This window comes from Phocoena sinus, chromosome 16 (assembly GCF_008692025.1).
Source record: "Phocoena sinus isolate mPhoSin1 chromosome 16, mPhoSin1.pri, whole genome shotgun sequence".
Lineage (NCBI taxonomy): Eukaryota > Metazoa > Chordata > Mammalia > Artiodactyla > Phocoenidae > Phocoena > Phocoena sinus.
Window position 1 is genome coordinate 51,887,143 of NC_045778.1, and position 12,421 is coordinate 51,899,563.

The 12,421-nt window shown below is 37.1% G+C and overlaps 1 protein-coding gene across 3 annotated transcripts in view; it reads right to left on the reverse strand.

Annotated features, from left to right (window-relative positions):
• LOC116741687 (protein FRA10AC1) overlaps positions 1-12,421 on the reverse strand; it is a 51,484-nt gene that overhangs the window by 28,948 nt on the left and 10,115 nt on the right. For all 3 annotated transcript variants that reach the window (XR_004346233.1, XM_032608616.1, XM_032608617.1), the window contains exon 9: positions 1,629-1,674. Coding sequence is in view for 2 of the 3 variants with exons in the window: in XM_032608616.1 (XP_032464507.1) it covers positions 1,629-1,674 (46 nt within the window). In the remaining variant the exon portion in view is untranslated. The remainder of the gene's footprint in view (positions 1-1,628; positions 1,675-12,421) is intronic.

A 12,421-nucleotide genomic window follows, 5' to 3' on the forward strand; every position in this document is an offset into this window, starting at 1 on the left:
TTTCAATATTTAATAATATTAAAATTGATAAAAATTGAAATTTTTAATATGGCATTTAAGTACCAGCATAAAATGACATTTAAAACATATTTTAACTAGCATTTTGAGATTAAGTAGAATGGGTAATCAAACCTGATGCTCTAAATTTTAGAATCACTTGACACTAAAATCAATGTCTTATTATCATATCCATTGTATATTAAAACATATGCAAAAAAGGACTAATACTGATGATCCAAGAGGGAAAAAAAAAATAAAACTACTCAACAATTATTAACTTCAACAGAAAAAGACAAGATCAAACCTATTTGCACAAACTAAAAAAAAGCATTTATATCTCAATAATTTGCACCAATAGGAACTGCTTTTTTTTCATAAAAAAGAAACTGTCAAAATGAATTTTGAAAATTACCAGTTCAAAGGCTGATAACTTTTCTAAATTGGCATTGTTTTACTCATTCCAAATAAATACTTCATTAAATCTGTGTTTAGCAATGGCTCTATTGTTAAAAAAGCACCAAGATTCAGTCACAGCAAATAGCTTTCTTTCCCCTTCTCAACTAAAACTTTTTTCAATTACATGAATTTAGAGAATGTCCATCAATTTTTTTTAAAAGCAGCATTACTTACCGTCACCTGAAAATTCCATTCAATAAAAGTATAAAATTTTCAAATTGTGATAGACATTTCAACAGTTCTCATTGTCTTAGGTAAAGGCACAAACTAAAATGTAATGCTAAGAAAAGTTTAAAATAGCTTTAAAATTATTCTTTTTCCTTCTCCTCTATAGTACCTTTAGGGCTGATCTTAATTTATGGAAGATGTACATGAGCCATACTGACAGCATAAATGTTTATTTAATCATTTAAAAATGAAACTTTTATTTTCAAAGATTTTTTAAAGTTTTTAGTTTAAAATTATTTCCTTAATGTTCCTATGTAGTTTTCAGAAGCATTAACACTTAAAATGCAATCACCAATAAAGAGCTAATTTTATAGCGTGAGACAGTATAAAGATTAACACTTAAATGCAAGCACCAATAATACAAAGCTAATTTTATAGCATGAGACAGTACAGAAATATTAAATTTTCAGAAAAATTTTATGAATCGATTACAATGCATAGAAAAAGCATTTACTGATTGTCTACCAAATGCTTGTTCTTTTTCTGTAAGACTAAATATTTGGGCTCAAGCTCAGTGACTCCCTAAGAACTAGCCTGTCTGAAAATTATTAGGCTCAAAGTAATATTTAATTTCTATCTGCAAAATGTGGATTTGACTGGAATACAGTAATACCAACACATTATTCCAAAAATTAATAAAGAGAAAAATTCAAGTATTCATCTGTTGATAGTTTCCTTCCTCGGAAACTTTTAACTCTTTGAACATTTTCTACTTATCTGCAATTGAATATCCTAGAAGCAAAAATTCTAAACGTAAAAACCATTAAAGCATTATATTCTGAACTTTGTTAGCAATATATCATTAATACACCTTCTCTAATTTTACTTTGTATTTTGTAGATAATCACTTATTGTATACATTAGGAATAATCTTACCCAGTGACATCAATAATATAACAAAATAACCTTATCCTATTAAAAACTAAAATAAAAAAAAGAATTACCTTTCCCTGAAATTACTTCTTTTTCTACTCGCCACCTAAATCCAAACTGACAAGAAAAAAAAAATAATTTATGCCAGAGTAAATTTAAACAATATTTAAATTGTAGATAAATCTTATCATGGAGCCAACAATTAACATAATGACACTTACTAATCTAAAAAGTAAACCTAACTCCCCTCATGATAGTTTTTTCTCTCCTTATAGGATTCTAGGTATTTAAAAGTACATCTGAACAATTACCAACTTCTCTGTTAAGGAACAATCCTCTTTACTTTTTAAAACAGTTTATTTATTCATTTTTGGCTGTGCTGGGTCTTCATTGCTGTGTGCGGGCTTTCTCTAGTTGCTGCGAGCGGGGCCTACTCTTCATTGCGGTGCACAGGCTTCTCATTGCAGTGGCTTCTCTTGTTGCAGAGCATAGGCTATAGGTGCATGGGCTTCAGTAGTTGTGGCGTGTGGGCTCAGTAGTTGTGGCACACAGGCTTAGCTGCTCCGTGGCATGTGGGATCTTCCTGGCCCCGGGCTTGAACCTGTGTCCCCTGCATTGGCAGGTGGATTCTTAACCACTGCGCCACCAGGGAAGTCCGATCCTCTTTACTTTTAGACTTCTTATTAAAAGTTATAGGTGCCAGGCACAAGGTATGTAAATTAACAAAAAATATATACTGTTCTATGACACTGACAGAAAAAAAAGAAGTTCTAGTACAATAAAGAAGCAGTATACTATGAGAGTACAGTCTTTGGAGTCAGATTGTTTGGGTTTATGTCTTAGCTCCATCGCTTCACAGCTATGTAATACTGGACAAGTTATTTAATCTATTTGTGGCTCAGTTGCCTCATACAGAGATAACACGAGTACTACTGCTTTGGGTTAAGACGTTTAAATGGAATAATACATATACAATACTTATAATAGTATCTGGTGTATAGTACACCAGGGGTTAGCAGATAATGGTCTACAGGCCTGCTGCCTATTTTTATAAATAAAGTTTTAATGGAACACAACCACAACCATTCATTGGTATATAGCTCTTTTCCCACTACAACAGAATAGTAATGAACAGGAAAGAGCAATGATACCAGTCTGGAGCCCTAAAGTGGAAAGTTGTTAAATTTCGCTCCAGATTCCTAAACATAACTTTATAGTTGACCCTTGAACATGGGGTTTAGGGGCACTGACCACTACGCAGTTGAAAATCTGAGCATAAATTTACACTTAGCCCTCCAAATCCAGGGTTCCACATCTGCAAACTGAACCAACACAGACTGTGTAGTACTATAGTATGTATTTAGTGAAAGAATCCACACAGTTCAAACCCATGTTGTTCAAGGGTCAACTGTTATTTGCTTTTTGGCTAAAAATGATACAGTGTTAAAATGTTTTCTCCACTATCTTATAAGACTCACATTCATATGCTAAATTACTATTTTAGTAAATAGTTTAGTTTTCTATTCAATTTACCATATAGTTAAAAGCTCAGCTCTAGAATCATGCTGACCCAATGCAAGCTCTATCATTATCATTTATTAACTAGCTGTGAGGTTGGGAAAGTTACTTAATTTCTCAGTCTATTTCCTTTCTATGAGTAAAATCCTAATCTCATAGGTTGTTGTAATTAAGAAAGATAATTCAGATGAAGCGTTCAATGCCTGGTTAACTTTGCTTATTTTTATTTTATTTTTTAATCATCTATTATTTGAATTAGGCAATTCTGTATTTTAAACACAAATGAGGGCTTGAAATATTTCAAAATATTCTAACTGAAAATAAAATAAAATCCCCCAGTCTAGGAAAAAAAGAAATAAAAAATTCAAAATAACTCTGTATTTAATTCTATTTTTAAGCCCATACATCTGTGGTGCTTAGCCTCCTTTTCTTCTCACTCTACCCTCTAGAACAAGGAGGTCACACATGCAAGCAATAAGAGAGAAGTATCCTGACTTCCTGACAACACAAAGTTCCATGACCATCCACCTGGACTTTTATGGGAAAGGAAAACAAACTTGTAGTTCATTTAAGCCACTGTTACTTGGAACTGCTTGCTGGTCCCTGTAGCTGAATCTTACCCTAACTGATACAATGATCCAACCAAATTCTCAATGATGAAAGGGAAAAAGCAACAAAGAAGGAAATGGGGGTGTGAAACAAAGGCTGGAATTCACTAAAAATGCCCTAAGTATCTACTATATATATTAGGCACTTAGCTAGGAGCTTGTTAATTAAAAATGAATAAAACACTGCCTTTGTGTAAGTAAAACTATGAGAAAATGCATAGTAGCAAGAAAGTCAACAGCATTACTCTTTCTCCAAAATACTATGCCAAAAAAAACAATCATTATCTTTGCCAAGAAGATCCCCCTGGTATGTGTGGAGCAAGATATGGGCAATCTCTCTACCTTTCCCTCAATTTTGCCGTGAACTTAAAACTGCTCTAAAAAACAGCCTTAAGAAAAAAGATGTCCCTCTCTCCATATTTCCTATTTCTCTAGGATCTATACTCAAAACCTGCAAGTCATATGTGATTTCTTACTTGCACTTACCCTGGTATCTAACTAACTCATCATGTTCTAATAGAAAAACACAACTTGTTTCAAGATTATGCACTTTATTTATTTAAATTATTTATTATTATTTTTTTGGCTGCATGGGGTCTTTGCTGCTGCACGCAGGCTTCTCTAGTTGTGTCGAGTGGGGGCTACTCTTCATTGCGGTGCACGGGCTTCTCACTGCGGTGGCTTCTCTTGCTGCGGAACACGGGCTCTAGGTGCGCGGGATTCAGTAGTTGTGGCTCATGGGTTCAGTAGCTCCGTGGCATGTGGGATCTTCCCGGACCAGGGATTGAACCCATGTCCCCTGCACTGGCAGGCGGACTCTAACCACTGCGCCACCAGGGAAGTCCCTATGCACTATAAAGTATGATTTCCAGTAATATACTGTGTTTTTATAAATGGGGAATACAGGGCTTCCCTGGTGGCGCAGTGGTTTAGAGTCCGCCTGCCGATGCAGGGGACACGGGTTTGTGCCCCGGTCTGGGAAGATCCCACATGCTGCGGAGCGGCTGGGCCCGTGAGCCATGGCTGCTGAACCTGCGCGTCCGGAGCCTGTGCTCCGCAACGGGAGAGGCCACAACAGTGAGAGGCCCGTGTACCACAAAAACAAAAATGAAAACAAAATAAATGGGGAATACAAATATTTAACTATTTATTTATATCCACTTTCTTCCCTCAACTATAGTTATTTTTTGAGGGCAGACACCATGCTTTAACCCACAGCACCCAGCCCAGTCCTCTATAAATACTGGAAGACAATCAACAAATGAACCAGGGTTGAAAAAGTTTTGTTATGTGCTCCTTGAAAGACTTATACTTCACCCTCAACTTGCAGTATAATACCTTCAAGTAACTCCAACTGCTGTGATGCTTTTTGGATTCAATATGGTCAATAACTATTAGAGATGAGAGCTAGTTTACAAGAAACTGAGGAAGTTTTGGGGATACACCAAGTGCTGGGGTTTGTAAACGGGGTTATAAAAATGCACACTACTACTATCTATAAGAATATTGTGAAGCAACCCACATGTTAAAGGCACTAGTGAAAAATTATTAAACCAATTATGGTTCTGAGATTTAACTATTAAAATGAAAAGAAATCCTTCGGATAAACAAATCTAAGATAGCTTTTTAGGGACTTCCCTGGTGGCGCAGTGGTTAAGAATCCGCCTGCTGATGCAAGGGACACAGGTTGGAGGCCTGGTCCAGGAAGATCCCACAGAGCAACTAAGCCCATGTGCACAACTACTGAGCCTGAGCTCTAGAGCCCGAGAGCCACAACTACTGAAGCCCACGCACCTAGAGCCTGTGCTCCGCAACAAGAGAAGCCACTGCAAGGAGAAGCCCACACACCGCAACGAAGAGTAGCTCCCACTCACCCCAACTAGAGAAAGCCTGTGAGCAGTAACGAAGACCCAACACAGCCAAAAATAAATTAATTTTTTTTTTAAAAAACTTTTAAAATAGGTTGTCTTTCTTAATACAATACAGATGTACACTATCCAAAACATACAGATTTATGCAACATTCCTTCCCCTCCCATTTCAAACTGAGCTCATTTGTTTCTGGGTCAATTTATCTATCAGTAGGTAAAAATGTGAAAAATGAGATAGGAATAAAAATCATCCTAGAGGAGGCGATCAAAATGGCAGAGAGACATGGAGCTCACCTCCTCCCACAAATACAACAAAAATACATCTACTCGTAGAACAATTCTCAGAGAATACCTACTGAAAGCTTGAAGATCCTATACAACCAGAGCTGAAAGAAAGATCCCCACATAACTGGGGAAGACAAAGGGAACAGGGAGAAGAAGAGGAATTGGGATGAGACCTACGCCCCTGGTAGGGAGCTGTGAAAAAGGAAAGGTCCCCTCACCCTGGGAACCTCCTTCACCAGCTGGGAGGTCTGCTGGGACAGATAGGGAGCTTCAGAGGCTCGAGAGAAGAGCATGGGAGCTGGTCTGCAGCCCTGCAGGGTAAAGAAAGACCAGTATAGATGGTCCCCGCCATGTCGCTGCACTTCCTAGCCAGAGACACGTGCCTGAAGTGCACAGCAACTGGGTAGTGAAACTTGGGCTTCAGTGGACAGACTTGGGAAGAGGACTTGGCTTGGCTGCGTGAAGACAGCCTGAAGGGCCAGGAGTGTGGCTTGGGCCAAAACTGGGGGTGTGCACAGGACAGAGAGTGGTTCTGCCACAGCAGGCTCATTATCAGCATGCTTGCAATGGGGCATAGCTCCGGCCACTGCGGGTTTTGCAAACTCTGTGGGTGCACGCAGGCGGAGGCAGGGCTGAAGTCTGAGCCAGTGACCGGAGCTCCCACAGTGCACACACCTTCAGGAGGTTTTCCATCAGTGGCTTTGTAAGCATGCATACGTGCCTAAGGGACCTCCAAGCCCATTACCAGTGCTCCCACAGAGGAACCAGCCACTGAAGGCAGGGCCAACAACACTGATCTTTGTGGGTGCATGCACCAGGTGGCAGGCAGCCTCACAGTTGCACGTCCCAGTGGACAGCTCCTGGGGAAGAATACACAGTAGCTCCTTTCCCAGAGAGAGTGCTCCAGTCCCACCTACCTCACACTGCAGCTTAGAACCTGACCTGGGTGGGGGCTTCTACTCCTACAACTGGGAAGCAGACCCTGCCCCTGACAGGGCTGTGACAACCACAGAGCAAAGAGGAGGCCCTACTCAACATCCAGTGCAGGCTCTGATCACAACACCACCAAACACACTGCCATCAAGGGGACAAAGGCCAACACACCCTGAGAAAAGATATGGCAAGAATCCTACCAAAAACAACCCTTGCACCAAGAATACTGGATTCCCACAGTCTACACAGGGTCGCTCTGACATAAAAACAGCCACAGTAGATAACTGTTTCTCCTAAATTCATAGTCAAAGAAATATAAGTAAAATGAAAAAACAAAGGAACTATTTCCAATTAAAAGAACAAGAGAAATCCCCTGAAAGAACAATGAAACAGACTTCTCCAGTCTACCCGACCCCAAGCTCAAAAAGGAGGTAATAAAAATGCTGAAGGAATTAAGAAAGACTATTGATAGAAATGCAGATCACCATAACAAGGAACTAGAAACTATAAAGAGGAGTCAATCAAAATTAGACAACCCAACTGCCAAGATGAAAACCAAGCTAAAGGAAATAAATAGCAAACTAAATAAGGTAGAAGAATGAATAAGTGATCTGGAAGACAGAATAATGGAAATCACCCAATCAGAACAGCAGACAGAAAGACAAATGAAAGAAAAAAATGAAAGCAACATATGAGATTATGGGATAATATAAAGCATGCCAATCTATGCATAAAAGGAATCCCAGAAGAAGAAAGAGGAAAGAGAATCAAAAATTTATTCAAAGGAATTATGGCTGAAAACTTCCCAAACCTAAAGAAGGAAACAGATATCCAGACACAGGAAGCACAGAGGGTCCCAAACGGACCTACTCCAAGATATCATAATGAAAATGGCAAAAGTTAGAGAGGATTCTAAAGGCAGCAAGATAAAAACAAAGAGTCAGTTACAAGGGAACCGCCATAAGGGTATCAGCTGATTTCTCTACAGAAATTGTGCATGCCAGAAGGGAGTGGCAAGATACATTTAAAGTCCTGAAAGGGAAAAACCTGTAACCTATGATACCCTACTCAGCAAGATTATCATTAAGCATGGAAGGAGAGAGAAAGAATTTCTCCAAGAAAAAAATAAGAATACAGCAACACTAAACCTACTCTAAAAGAAATACTGAAAGGTGTTCTCTAAATAGAAAAGAAGCAGGAATCTATAAGAAATGGAAAATCACAATAGGAAAAGTAAACATATAAAAAGATTGAAGACTACTTAAATTAGGCAGTACATAGATTAAAGAAATAATCAAAAAATTCCGTGAAAGCGATTATAATCACAATGAACAGCAAAAAAATAAACATGAAGATGAGAAACAGGACATCGAAACTACAAAATGTGGAGGAGGGGAGTAAGAAAATATAGATCTTTTAGAAAGTGTTTGAGCTGTTATGACCACCAGTCTAAAGCAAGTAGATAGAGTTATGGGTTAACATACTTGAAAATCAGGGTAAACACAAATCAAAAACATACAACAGATTCACGAAAACCAAAATGAAAGGAACTCAAGCGTAATACAAAAGAAAACCATCAAAGCACAAAAGGAAAAACAAAAAGAAGGAACAAAGCATACAAAATCAACAGGAAAACAAGGTTTAAAATGGCAATAAATACACTTACCAATAATTACTTTAAGTGTCAATGGACTAAAAACATCAATCAAAGGACACAGAGTGGCAGATTGGATAATAAAACAAGAACCTATAATATGCTGCCTACAGGAGACACACTTTAGGGCTAAAGACACATATAGATTGAAAGTGAAGAGATGGAAAAAGATATTTCATGCAAATGGAAATGACAAGAAAGCGAGGGTAGCAATACTCATACCAGACTTTAAAACAAAGGCCATAAAGAAAGACGAAGAAGGACACTATATAATGATAAAAGGATCAATACAAGAAGAGGATATCACACTGGTTAACATATACACACACAATACAGGAGCACCTAGATACATGAAACAAATACTAACAGACATAAAGGGAGAAACTGATGGGAATACAATAATAGTAGGAGACTTTTAACACCTCACTCACATCAATGGACAGATCTTCCAGACAGAACAGCAATAAGGCAACAGAGATCCCAAATGACACAATAGAACAGTTAGACTTAATTGAAATCTACAGGATACTACATCCAAATAAAGCAGAAAACACATACTTTTCAAGCACACATGGAACATTCTTTAAGATAGACCACATACTAGGACACAAAACAAGGCTCAACAAATTTAAGAGGATAGAAATTATTTCAAGCATCTTTTCTGACCACAACCACATGAAACTAGAAATCAAAGAGAAACGAGGGAAAAAACTATTACATGAAGACTAAACAACATGCTACTAAAAACCAATGGGGTCAACAATGAAATCAAAGAGGAAATAAAAAATATCTCGGGACAACAACAATGAAAACACAACCATACAAAATCTATGGGATGCAGCAAAAGCAGTCCTTAGAGGGAAGTTCATAGCGATACAGGCCTTCCTCAAGAAACAAGAAAATTCACAAATAAACAACCTAACCTACCACCTAAAAGAACTAGAAAAAGAAGAGCAAATAAAACCTGAAGTCATCAGAATGAAGGAAATAATAAAGATCAGAGAAGAAATAAATAAAATAAAGATTAAAAAACAACAGAAAAATCAATAATAGCAAGAGCTGGTTTTTTGAACAGATAAACAAAATGAACAAACTTCTGGCCAGGCTCACCAAGAAGAAAAGAGAGAGGACCCAGATAAATAAAATAAGAAATGAAAGGGAGAAATAATAACTGACACTACAGAAATACAAAAAATCATAAGATATTATGAACAGTTATATGCCAACAAAATGGACTACCTAGGAGAAATGGACAAGTTTCTAGAAATAGCCTGTAAAAACAGAATCAAAAAGAAACAGATGATTTGAACAGATCTATCACTAGAAGTGAAATAAAATCTGTAATTTAAAAAAATTCCCTGCAAACAGAAGTCCAGGACTGGATGGCTTCATTGGGGAATTGCACCAAACATAGTGAGAAGAACTCATACTGATCCTTCTCAAACTCTCCCAAACGACTGAAGAGGAGGGAACACTCCCAAAGCCATCCTATGAAGCCACCATCACCCTGACACCAAAACCAGACAGAGACACTAACAAAAAAGAAAATTACAGGACAATATCTTTGATGAATATAGATGCAAAAATCCTCAACAAATATTAGCAAACCGAATCCAACAACCCATAAGAAGGATCATACACCATAATTAAGTTGGGTTCATTCCAGGGTCACACGAATAGTTCAACATATGCAAATCAATCAATCTGATATATCACATCAACAAAAGACAAAAACCACATGATCATCTCAATAGATAAGAAGCCTTTGGTACAATTCAATATCCATTCATGATTAAAATCTCTCACCAAAGTTGGTATAGAGGGAACATATCTCAACATAATAAAATCCATTTGTGACAAACACATAGCCAACATAATACTAAATGGTGAAAAGCTGAAAGCCTTCCTGCTAAAATCTGGACCAAGTCAAGGATGTCCACTCTCACCATTTCTACTCAACATAGTACTGGAAGTCCTAGCCACAGCGGTCAGATGAGAAAAATAAAAGGTATCCAAAATGGAAGGGAAAAGGTAAAATTGTCATTATGTGCAGATGACATGATACCCTATATAGAAAACCCTAAAGATTCTGCACAAAAACTACTAAAACTGATATATGAATTCAGCAAGGTAGCAGAATACAACATTAATATACAGAAATCTGCTGTATTTCTTCATACTAACAATGAAATATCAGAAAGAGAAAGTAAAATAAATTCCCATTTAAAATCGCATCCAAAAAAAAAGAAAAATATCTAGGAATAAACCTAATCAAGGAGGTGAAAGACTTATATGCTGAGAACTATAAAACACTGATAAAGGAAACAGAAGATGATTCAATGAAATTGGAGGATAGACCATGCTCTTGCACTGGAAGACTTAATATAGTTAAAATGGCCATACCACCGAAAGCAATCTACAGATTAATGTGATCCATATCAAATAACCCATGACATTTTTCACAGAACTAGAATAAATAATCCTTAAATTTATATGTAATCACAAAAGACCCAGAATTGCTAAAGTAATCCTGAGGGAAAAGGACAAAGCTGGAGGCATAACCCTTCCAGACTTCAGACAATACTATAAAGCCACAGCAATCAAAACTGCATGGTTCTGGCACAAAACAGACATACAGATCAATGGAATAGAATAGAGCACCCAGAGATAAACCCACACACTATGGTCAATTAATCTTCGACAAAGGAGGCAAAAATATACAATGGAGAAAAGACAGTCTCTTTAACAAGTGGTATTGGGAAAACTGGACAGCCACATGTAAATCAATGAAGTTAGAACACACACTCTAACACCATACACAAAAATAAACTAAAAATGGCTTAAAGACTTTAATATAAGACATGACACCATAAAACTCCTTGAAGAGAACATAGGCAAAACGTTCTCTGACATAAATCATAGCAATATTTTCTTACGTCAGTCTCACAAGGCAAAAGAAATAAAAGCAAAAATAAACAAATGGGACCTAATTAAACTTAAAAGCTTTTGCATAGCAAAGGAAACCATAAACAAAATGAAAAGACAACCTATGGAATGGGAGAAAATATTTGCAAATGATGAGACCAACAAAGGCTTAATTTCCAAAATATACAAACAGCTCACACAGCTCAATATAATAAAACCCAAAAAACTCAATCAAAAAATGGGCAGAAGACCTAAAGAGACGTTTCTCTAAAGTAGACATCCGGATGGCCAACAAGCATATGAAAAGATGCTCAACACTGCTAGTTATTAGAGAAATGCAAATCAAAACTACAATGAGGTATCACCTCACACCAGTCAGAATGGCTATTATCAAAAAGTATACAAATAATAAATGCTGGAGAGGTTGTGGAGAAAAGGGAACCCTCCTACACTGTTGTTAAGAATGTAAATTGGTGCAGTCACTGTGGAAAAACAGTATGGAGTATGGAGGTTCCTTAAAAAACTAAAAATAAAGTTACTGTATGATCCAGCAATCCCACTCCTGGGCATGTATCTGGAAAAGACGAAAACTCTAATTCAAAAAGATACACACACCCCAACGTTCATAGCAGCACTATTTACAATAGCCAAGACATGGAAGCAACCTAAGTGTCCATCGACAGATGAATGGATAAAAAAGATGTGGTATATATATACAATGGACTATTATTTAGCCATAAAAAAGAATGAAATAATGCCATTTGCAGCAACATGGATGGACCCAGAAATGATCATACTAAGTAAAACAGACAGAGAAAGACAAGTATATGATATCACTTATAGGTGGATATCTAAAAATAGTACAAATGAACTTATTTATAAAACAGAAACAGACTCACAGACACAGAAAACAAATGTATGGTTACCAAAGGGGAATATGGGGGGAGGGATAAATTATGAGTATGAGATTACAAATACACACTACCATATATAATATAAACAACAAGGATTTACTGGATAGCACAGGGAACTATATTTAATATCTTGTAATAACCTATGATGGAAAAGCAT